General features: G+C 39.6%; 2 protein-coding genes across 7 annotated transcripts in view; one reads left to right on the top strand and one right to left on the bottom strand.

Annotated features, from left to right (window-relative positions):
* HERC3 (HECT and RLD domain containing E3 ubiquitin protein ligase 3) overlaps window positions 1–11,416 on the top strand; it is a 114,497-nt gene that overhangs the window by 96,820 nt on the left and 6,261 nt on the right. The window lies entirely within an intron of this gene.
* On the bottom strand, window positions 6,651–8,956 carry NAP1L5 (nucleosome assembly protein 1 like 5). Its single transcript, XM_017545096.2, has one exon. It carries the CDS (start codon window positions 8,480–8,482, stop codon window positions 7,931–7,933), a length of 552 nt encoding a protein of 183 aa, XP_017400585.1. The 5' UTR covers window positions 8,483–8,956; the 3' UTR covers window positions 6,651–7,930.

The raw sequence follows: 11,416 nt of genomic DNA, 5'->3' as shown, positions 1-11,416 counted from the left end.
AAAAAAAAAAAAAAAAAAAAAGGATAGAAAAATATCGATAGACTTCTTCCATCCTTGACATTTTTTAAAACAACTTGAAGCTAGTATGATCTAATACAGCATTCAGTAACAATTTTTTTGTCATGTAAACCTTCCAGACTATCCAAGAAGCTTCAGCTTTGGGGATACTGAGCTGTAGCATCAGAGTTAAGTGAAATGATGCAGAAGCCACCAGACACCAAACAAAAATGGCTTCAGTTGGTGGAATTATCTTGATATAGAGGCTAGTTTTGTCTCAAGTAAGATGTTGCAATCAAAACTCTTGATAAGAATCTCTTGGGGCTAAAGCAGTTTCCTTTATCTGTATAACATTGGTGCTTTTAATAGTAAATAATTTATTTTCAGGACATTTATTTCCTTAATAAGAACAGGATTTTTATTCTATGTAGTCAGATAATGTTTTTAGAACTGGGAAATTTATGGCAGATCATAAAGCGAATTTGTTAGCCTAGTTGATTTCTCTTCCCTCCTGGTTTTGGGAATTGCTTTGTAACATTGTAGATGTGTGTAAGCACTTACGTAGACTGATACATAGCCTTTAGTCTTTCAAACAATGCTTTAGCTTTTTGCATTAGGTTTCAGACAAGATAATGTGTGCATCATTTGTTAGAAGCTAACAATGGGCTAGGCAAACATCCTGAGGAAGGGGAACATTCAGAATGTCCTCGTTCTCTGGTGAGTCATCATAGCGTTCTGTGAGTATGATACAGTGACTGGAGAAATGAATGACCTAGTGCAGGAATAGGCAATCAGTGATGTAGTCTGCAGTTGAGGCAGATGTTGGGACTTATTACTCCTCATATCGTTGTCAAGTTATTTCTCTTAGCATACTTCTTGTCTCTGTCTTTTTTGCCCTCTTTTTGAGTCTGAATTTTTCTCTCTATTTCTCTGCTTCTCCTTGTCACTCTGTCTTTCTCCTTATTCAACAGACATTTCTTTGAATCAACAATTGAATTGATTCAACAGTTGTGGGAGAAAATGTGCAGGAATACTAAAATATAACACAGTTTGTTTAGGGTGATAAGCTGTTCTCAGATGCAACCATAAATGGAATATGAAGACTAAATTGAGTGGTTGAATCTGAAGGCGCTCAGAGAAATCAACTTGGACAGATGCATCTGGGAGGACAGATATGGGATAAAGTTAAGTTTGGAAGCCTACTGAGATTTGGATACTAGAAAGTAGAGAAGAGGACATAAACATGAAAGGTGCTCTGTACTGTGATGGAAATATTGCCGAGACCAGCTTGGTCGTGGAGACACCAACCCAGGCGGTGCTGAAGGAGTTAAGAAACAGACACAGAGATAGCGTGCAGAGTGGGATCAGGGGCCTACAGCATTCCCAGCTGAGAGCCTTGAACAGAATTTGACCCACATGTTTATTGACAGCAAGCAAGTGATAATCATCATTTCTGCAGTTTATAGATTAACTACAAGCATTCTTCGCAGGGAACAAAGCATTCTTTACTAGTGGCAAGAAACAGGCCCTGGCACGTATCTACTGCAGCTGGAACATGTCATTAAGGCATGGGTCGCTCATGCTATTGTTTGTGGTTCAGGAATGCCTTGAGCCATCTTCCGCCCAGGGTGGGCCAGTAAACCAACAACCTCCAGCAATGTGCGTCACTGCCATCACAAGTATGTCGCGGTGCTATAGATATCTTGTTTATGGCCAGTTTCTTTAAGGCCTGTTTATGACAAGCCTAGGGCCTGTTCCCAGCAAAAAATCTGAGTTGTCATTTCAGACAAAGAATTTTGATTGCAATATACTATGTTCAAGAGGTATGGAACAGCTTCTGTACTAGGTGGAAATTTAGATTTTGGTTTTTCAGAGTACTCAGTGAATACACTGTGAAGTCATCCATGCTGCGTTAGACACTGCTGCACATGTCTCTGCCACTCAGTGACAAGCAGGAGACCCTGTTGCTGTCACAGTTACCTGTTGCTGTCACAGTTACCTGTTTGTCTTTGTTTGGGCTGCTATAAAAGAGTACCATAAACTGGGTGGCTTATAAATCACACAAATGTATTTGTCACATTCTGGAGGCTGGAAGTCCAAGATTAGGCTGCCATCATGATTAGGTTCTGGTGAGGGCCTTCTTCCATGTTGCAAACTGCTGACTTTTCATTGTATCCTAACACAGTGGAGAGCAGCAATGGAAAGCAAGCTCTCTCATGACTCTTATAAGGACACCAGTCCCATTCGTGGTTACTGCTGGACTCATAGCTGTTTTGGTTTAGTGATCACTACTATAGCTGTTTTGATTAGGGATCACCAGAAAAAGACATGAATGATTTTTTTTTTCTTTTCATTTTATGCTGCACAAAATAGAAATCTTACCAGCAAAGTACATTGAGGTCATGGTAAGAAAGGTTGTATGAAGATATAAAAAATTGATCATTATTGTCATTATTTACTTGGTTATATGCCATAATCTAGTCATTGGCAGTCCTAAATTATATGACTAAGAAAATGAAAGAACTGTAAGAAGTATACCTACTGGACTTTTAACTTAGGCAATTGTATACACAGATACTGCTGGCATTGAGGCTGTTTTTGTTAACAGTAAGGCATTTGCTGGCATGGCTGCCCCATGTGAAAGTGCCAGAGGAATACCAATTCTTCATTCATAATTTATTCCATTTCATTTGGTTTTCAAATACTTTCTATCCTTGGACAGAAGCTACCCGGTCAAATGAGTTGTAGGCATCCAGGTAAAAGAACATCTGTGGCTGATTACTGATGGCTGCATCATAGACAAATCCCACCAGCTGGTAGTCACATCTGGATAATACCATATCACATGACTACTCATGGTAAAACATTTCTCATGGTCTATAACGTGATGTTATTACCATTAGTGAAAACCCACATAACATTCTAGATTCCCTAAAATTTACCTCAATTTGATGCAATCAAATTAAATGCAATTGCTATCTTCCCATTTTCCCCATATTAAGAAAGAAAGAAACAGATGGCACACACATGGGGCTGGGGAGTGGGGTAGGTGGGTAAAGAGCAGAGTGAAAGGATCACGTAGTGAGAAATGCCTGACTTAAGTGCTTCAGAGGACATCTAGATTCCATAGGGAGAACCTGAGAATAAAACTCACGCATGACAAACACTTCTTGCTCCTTAAGATCTACTTCAGGACTGCTGGCAGACTTCAGTTGATCTTTCAGGATAGTTTCTGAGGGAGGCCGTCTTTAAGATCTGCATTGTATTTGCACTGGACTTTTACAGGAACAGCCAAATTAAACTGCCAGTAACACTTCTTGAGTGCTTACCATATGTTAGACACTATTTGAAATATTTTACAGGTAAGCCTCCCCATTTATTGATGAGGAAACTGGGGCACAGACAGGCATAAGTCCCTTGTTCAAGGTTACACAGCTAGAAATCCAGGATTTAAAACTGGAGTCAGGATTCAAAGCCAGGTGATTTGAGTCAGACTCCACTCCATGAGCATCAGCATAGGGCCTCTGAGGGGCTAAGGCTGGGGCTAAGGAGTTCCCATCTTCCTTTTCTCCTAGGAAGCAAAATAACTTTGAAGACTCTCTGCTGTTTTTCCTTTCAGGCAGAAACATGTTTAAAAACATGTAATGTTTTTAAAAAGCAAAATTGAAATAGTTAAAAACATAACTATATACATATGAAATTGAATGTCTGAATTTTTAAACTTAAGTGAAGACAATGCTTATATTGAAAATGCTATTACAAAGTCCTCATGAACACCCTTAATAATGACTGTATGGTCTACTATGTGGTTGTGTATTTTTCTGTTTCTTCTCTGTTGGAATATTTGGCTTGTTTGTATGTTCTTTTTTAATTCTGTTTCTTCTCTCTCTCCATCACCATTTTTAGTAAGACTATATCAAGTATCTTTTGTGTATAAAGGATTTTGTGCCTTTAAAATTGCTTTTTCATAAGTTCTCAGGGTGAAATGGAACTAAAGTGTACAACATTTGAATTTGTGATATTTTTGATAAATTGATTTTGCTAATGAATTATACTGCCTTTTATGTCATTATCACCATTTCACCCAGTCCTTATGTGTATTGTTTTTAAAAAAAGAAAAAAAACTAAAAAGAAATTTAAGCTCACTTTTAAAATGTTGCATTTCTTGTACACATAGGCTACTTTACATATTCTACACAGTATTGATCTTTTTTACTGTTTACCTCTAAGATACTTTGTTTAAAAAATGAATTAACGACAAGGTGATGGTTGCACAGCATTGTGAATGTACAAAATGCTGCTGAATTCTTCCCTTTAAAATGGTTAATTTTATGTTATATAAATTTCACCTCAATTAAAAAAAAGTATGTATGTGTATATGTGTGGATGTGTCTGTGTATGCATTGATTTTACACTCAAAGGCAGAAAAAGCTGCTGTGCTATTTTTCACGGTAAGCATCGGCATGCCAGTTTTCTGTATAATACTCAGATTTGGTTGAGTGTGTATTGCATGTTGCCTTTCTTTCTGCCGGTTATTTTGTGCTTTGTTGAGTAATTTTGGTCTATAATAGTTAAAAATGGTTTATGAATGATAGTGTTTGACCTACCTTGAAGCAAGGGTATCCTGCTAAATGTTAACATGCAGATTTTAGGGTTGCCAGAGAAACTATCAAATAAGCAGTCCAGGAAACAGTATAAAGATTAGCCCAGTTAGGAAACGGCAGAAATTGCTTGACATCACAAACATCCTGTATCCTTAGAGAAGTGGTCAACGATGGTACAGCCGGTAGCTAGAAAAAACCCATAATTAAAGTCTTATTGTAAACAAAAGAATGATTGCTGGCCAGAGCACGTAGCTGGAAACACTTGTCTCCAGACCCTGGCAGAGCCCCGGCTCACCTAGTGCTGCAGGTTCAGGAACACGCAGCACTAAGTGAGCACTGACTGCCTTAGGCAGCAGGGTTTGCAGTCTTTCCTCTTTTTAGACACTCTCCTGATGTCCTTTATGTATTTCTCTAGTAGAACTAAATAATTTTCATATGATTCATATGAACTCTTCATTATGTTTAAGACTGTTAACCCTTTGCCATCCATATTTTTAGTGGGTTTTATTCTCTGATTTTGCTTTTGAAAATGCAGAGTGCATGTCTTTAACTCTATGATTTCTTAATTTTTGTGTTGTCATGTCTGCTACTTCTTTGGTCTTATAACACTCTGAGCCATTCCCTGTCCAGTAATTGATAAATATTTAAAAAAATTTTTTAGTCTATAGTCTGAGGTAAAAATCTAAACTGTTTCCAAATTGCTAAAGGTTTTCTTAGCTGTTCTTAGTGTGAACATTATGGTAATTATATTAAGTTCCAGATCCAGTTTGAGTTTTAATTAGAATTGTCATAAATTAAAAGTTAATTTGGGAAGAACTGACACTTTTGTGATATTCAATCTTACCATCCAAAGGCTTATGTTACATTTATTTGTCTTTTATTTTCACATAGGTTATATGCATTTCTTATTAGAGGTTTTTATAAATATTTTGATTTCTTATTTTTACTGTGATAGCCTTCCCATATATTTTGATCGTTATTAGCGCCTATAAATGGTTACTGTTTTTTTGTGTATTTATCTGGTAACTGGTCAATTCATCAAACTTATTAAATTGAATTTTTAGTTGATTCTCTTGGGTTTTCTATATGTAAAATCATTTCCCAATAATTATACCTCTTAGTTGTGTTTCAATCATTTTTGCTTTTTACTGGACCCAGAAAAATAGTAAAATGATAGTCTGTCTAATTCCTGGATATAGGAAATGAATTTTAAATTTTATTAGATTTTTTTCTTTATTAAAATAATCATATGATTAAGATAATCAGAACTTGTTATGTAATATATTATTCTGATTTTCTCTTTTGGTTGGCCTGAGCAAGAAGATTAACATTACCTTAAGGTTGTTTGTACTCAACAACCTGTTGTTACTAGCAACAGGTCAGTGCTGCCTTCCATTCCCTAGGATAAAGCAACGTCATTTTGCTTCTTTGTAATTTTAACCCTTCAGGTAAAAGGAGGCAAATTGCATCTGATTTTTTGATTTTTTTGGAGTCTAGGTTTTTAAAAAATACTTTCTGCTTCATTCAGAATGAATGAAGCAAACAAAAGTTGAAATAGCCTTTTTTGTATATTTTTAATGTTATATTGAAGTCTTTTATCCTTTCTGGGAGATAGTAAAAACCTGATATTATATTGAGGAAACCAAAACAAGATAGTTTATTTAATTTCCTTTGTTCTGAATTAAAGGCCACATTCTTCTCTCATAATAGGAATGGTAAACATAGGGAGGGATATAATGATGTCCATTTCTCTATTTCGTAACAGGAGAGAAGGACTGAATTTCCAATCACTGTCTTTGTCTTTCATGTAATAATAATAGCTAAGAATTATTCAGCACTTACCATGGTGTGGACACTATTCTAAAGGCTTCATACGTATTTATCCATTTGCTCTTCATAGTAACCCATGAGGAAGGGACTGTTCCTATTCCCTTTTGTAGATGAGGAGAAACGGAGCACTGAGCATATTCGCTGAGTTGTCTAAGGTAAATTACTAATAGGAGGCAGAGCTGGGATTTGAATAAGGCAGAGTACTGAGTCTTTTATATATTTTTTTGAAAATACTGTTTTATTAACACCACAGTGGTAAACAACTTTAAGCTTATATTTCTTTATAGATCACTGGCTCACACATAATTCAAAACCCACACAGAAGCTAAGAGTCTTTACATTAAATATATTCTTCCTAAAAATCCTTACTGTATGCCAGACTGTCCTCAAGCAGTAAAATTTGATTATGCACCATTTTATACTTAATATGTCACATTTACATAGCAAAATAATGAAGGCACAGCTAATACAAGCAAACTTAAACCCTTTCTACTTCTGAGCTGGGGGTAGGGGCACACACTTAGATTAGTTCTTCAAGTATATATTTTTTCCAAACATTAGCTTCAGTGAAGAGTTCTGATGATTTTCACAGCTATATCCTAAAAGCTACATAACAGAAAGACATCACAAAGATCAAAGTACATAACTGGATACACATGCTTTACAGAATTTGCTACATTCTACATCTCTTCAAGTAAATTAATACTTCTAAAATGCTAGGTAAATGATTTAATACTTAAACATATTTGGTTTTTTTTTTATGTCTTTGTAAATAGACACTAAGAAAACACAAACGTGAGATTATAACTAATGAATACATAGGTTGACAGTATTATACAGGTTTTATACCCTCCTTCTTGGAACCATGTTGTTTCTCTAAATTCAAATACTCAGAACATTTTTCAGAACTTGAAATGGCAGTTTTCCTGGCCTTATTAACAGTGGTGTCATGATCTCCCATTGCAGTCTTCCTCAATGCCGTCAATCTCCTGTGAAGTGTAAAGCTGATGTCTGCGTTACAAAAGTAAAGTCTCAAAGATGACGTTTTTCTTGGGTTCTGCCTTCTCTGCACTGCGAAATGTCATGAGTAAAAAAATTTAAGAATTAAGCATTGAGAACGTGTTCAGTCTTGGCTTGGATGTTCCATGTGTAGTGTATGCTATGTGATGAATGGATTTCAAAGTGATGTGCTTTACCTCGCATCTACTAACACCCTTTATAAACCTCAGTCCTCAGAGAAGAGACCATGAAAACATAATTTTAGGTTTAATTCGGTTTTCTTTAACACCTTTTGATATATTTCTTCAAAATTAGTCAAATTTGAATCGAGCTGGCCAGGATCTAATTGTTTCAATTTAATCTATTTTAGGAATGTCAGAATAAATTCACATTGTATTTTGGTCAAAAACCTGAGCCTTTTTAAGTCCACCAATATTCTGGGAAAAACAAAACCAGGCTGTTTCCTTCGTGGGCTTTCTCTTCATCCATCTCTGCCCCCCTTACTTCTTGGCGTCATCAGGCATCTCGGCGTTGGCATCGTCATGTTTGGCCCCCGCGGCAGCCTCTGCCGCAGCCGCCTCCTCCTCCTCCTCTTCCCCCTCCTCCTCCTCATCCTCGTACTCTTCCTCCTCCTCCTCCTCCCCCTCCAAGGTCCATGCACACCCCTCCATCTCGCCGGTGAGCTCTTGGATCTTGGCGAGCAGTGGCTTATAGATTTCATTATACTTTCTTTCCAGAGCCTGAAATTCCTTATCAAATTTGGCTTCTATCTTATCGCATCGCTTCTGCAGCTTTTTGAGGGCCAGGACTCGGCATTTCACCGAATTAGGCAGGCTCTCAATAAAGTCATTTTTCGGCTTTGTGGCATTCTCCGCAGCGGTCTGAGGCTCCTCAGCCATCTGACCAGCCGCGCCGTCAGAGTCACCAGCCGCGCTGTCACAGTCTCCACCCTGCGCACCGCCTTCCGCCATTACCTCCTCCGCCGCTGCCTCCGAAGCTGCTGCCGCCGCCTGGCTGGGCTCCGCGGGCCCCTGGTTTTCCGAGTCGGCCATGTTAGAAGAGAAGGCGCAGAGGTCTAGGAGTGCTCCCGCAGAGGCCCTGCACCCGAGCTGGTCAAGAGAGATCTAGCGGATGCGGCAAGCGGCGGTGACGCGCGGCCGCGGGGCTGACGTGAGCCGCGGCCCCGCCCCCGGCCTTCGCGGCATTTGACTGGCTCCCCGCTCTCAGCTGACGGCCGTGCGCTCATACTGCACCAGATTCCTCCTGTTGCTACCCTGCCGTCTCCAGGGCTCTTCACACCCGCCTGTTAGAGAGACATCCTGTTCCCAGTCCACCCATGTACCACCCCCTGTTGAGCTGGGCTGGGAGTGTCCCTGGCTGCCCGAGGCGCTTCTTCAGGAACTGCATCGATGGCCTTAGCCTGTTTTCTGTGTGCTCCTCACCCCCCTTCCAGGCCCTGCTACAAATGCCAGTACTGACGTCTTAGCTATCATCTGCATCTCTCTGTAGCTGGCGTTTGATCACCTCTTAGACCTCTCCAGTCAGTGGAGGACGGGTGAGATTGCTGCATTCCACCCCTTTGGGGATCTGGGGTGCCTGTGTGTGGATAGGGCAGCCTACATATACAAGCCCTGTACCTGTCCGTCCACCCAACACCCCTTTGGCCATCCCACATGCCAAGAGGCACATATCCTGGTGGCAAGGTCATTTCACAGCAGGATGCCTCTGGAAGCAGTTTTGGAGCCATTTGGGTAGGAAATTTCAGAGCTCCCGGTGTCCTGGTATGTGTTCTAGAAGACTCTACAGAATCTTTGGCCTGTGGGAAGGACTAAAGCTTGAGGAGGGCTGATAAAAAGCAAGCCTTTCTAAAGCATGGGCCCCCTCTTAGCTTGCCTAAAGCATGTGTTGTCTGTCCCACCCTGCTGACCTTCATCTTCCCGGCCTTCCCCCCACACTGCCTGCTTCCCTTCCTTCCCCACCATCTGTTTTCACACCTTTCCGCCATACCGTCGTCTTCCCTCCCTCCTTCACACCTGCACTGTGTTATGCCCCACGTTCTGCCCATCTTCTTACCTGCCTTCCCCACTCACTGCCTTCTTCCTCATCTTTCCCCTGTACCGTCCTTTTCCCCACCCTCCTCACCCTCTTGTTCCCTGCTCCTCACCCTCTTCTTCCCCACCCTCTTTTCATCTTCCCCACCCCCCACGCTCTTCCTCTCCACCCACCCAGCCCCACCCTCTTGTTCCTCCCCTGCTCACCATCTTCTTCCCCATGATCTTCTTCCTGACCATCTTCTTTCCGAAGACTTCTTCCGCACCTTCCCCCACCTTCTTCCCCATCTTCCCCCATGATGATCTTCTCCACCTTCCCTCCTGCACCATCTTCTTCTCTACTCTGCTCACCATCTTACTGGCTCACTGTCGTCTTCTCCACCTTCTTCCACTCCCATATATAATCTCTTTTGATGGCTACAGCCACCTTGAGATTAGGAATGATGTTTCTCATTTTACAGATAGTGAACTTAGAAGCAAATACAGTGAAATCATCTTATTGCCATGTATCCGTTAATTGGCAGATTCAGGGACAGAAAATAGGTCTTTTAACCCCTGTAGTATGGAAGTTGTGACAGACTTTAAAAAACCCAAGTTTTGGTTAAATTCATTTGACTAACTTATCTTGCTTAAAACATCTAGGATATGCTCATCTTTCAAGATTTTTTATATTCCTGTTTCAACAGATCTTAGACTATTTTTTAAATTCTGGCTTATTGTGGTATAATTTTCATAACAGTAAAAGTCACCCTTTTAAGGGTGCTTTCACAAGAAAATACAGTAACGTAAGCCCTGTAGTAATCAAGATATAGAACAGTAAATTGCCCCCTGAAAGTCCCTCATGGCCCTTTCCCAGCACCCAGCCCTGGTGAGCACTGAGCTGTTCTCTGCCTCAGTATTTCTGTTTTATCCAGAATGTCAGGAAAATGGAATCATGTGAATATAGCCTTTTGAGTCTGGCTTTTTTCACTAGCAGAGTGGATTTGAGATTCATTTATGTTGTTGTATGTGTTAGTAAATTGTTCCTTTTTATTATCGGGTACCATTCCCATTTGTGTTGTTTCCAGTTTTTCATAATAGGGAATATGCTGTGATCATTCATCTACACGTTTCTCTATGAGCATGGACTTTTATTTCTCTTGGGTAAAAGTACCTAGCAGCGGGATTGCTGGGTCATATAGTAAATGTATGCTTAACTTCATAAGAAGCTGCCATACTGTTTTACAAGGTGGCTTTAGTCTGTTTAGTGTTGCTAAAAAGGAATACCGGAGGATGCTAGCTAGAAGGTTCAAGATTGGCCACCTAGATGGCGACAGTCTCAGGCTGCTTCCTGAGACTATTGAGCTGTTTCTACCAATGGTCTCCTCAGGGAAATCCAGGCTTTTTCTATCAAGCTCCTCAAAACTCTTCCAGGATCTACCTATTTCCTAATTCCAAAGCTACAGCTACATTTTTAGGTATTTGCTGCCATGTGGAACCCCCGTCTACCTCACTTATCCACTGTATTACACCATTTGTTGGTTAGTTATTGGTGTGGATGGTGAACATGTAAAAAGTATCTGCTTAGAGGAAATGCAGTAATTCAAATGTAGCTTTATGAAGTATTAAATGAAGGTGATAGATAAGTAGTAAATAACTGTCTTCATGATGTGAAGTTTTAAAATTGTTTTAAATCTAAAATACAAAAAGTACGTAGAATAAAGTGACAAACATTTGTATATATGATCCAGAGTCAACAGGTATTTGCTTCAGTTTTTTAATAAAAAAATTACTGATACCGTTCAAATTCTTTTTGTACATACCCTTAATCCCATTCCCCTCTTCCCATCCTTCTTTCTTACACAGATAAAATTCATATGAATTTGATACGTATTTTTTCTTTTTTTACTTTTTATAATCATGTATATTAAAACACCTTTTTTTTTTTTTTTTTTT

The sequence above is a fragment of the Cebus imitator genome, unplaced genomic scaffold, assembly GCF_001604975.1.
Source record: "Cebus imitator isolate Cc_AM_T3 unplaced genomic scaffold, Cebus_imitator-1.0 Scaffold177, whole genome shotgun sequence".
Taxonomy (NCBI): domain Eukaryota; kingdom Metazoa; phylum Chordata; class Mammalia; order Primates; family Cebidae; genus Cebus; species Cebus imitator.
The sequence above is the reverse complement of the archived record's forward strand: the minus strand, read 5'-3'. Positions and strand labels throughout refer to the sequence as shown.

What these genes read in the sequence shown, in the direction of transcription:
- NAP1L5 (XM_017545096.2), bottom strand. Translation starts at nt 8,482, where the DNA reads ATGGCCGACTCGGAAAACCAGGGGCCCGCGGAGCCCAGCCAGGCGGCG.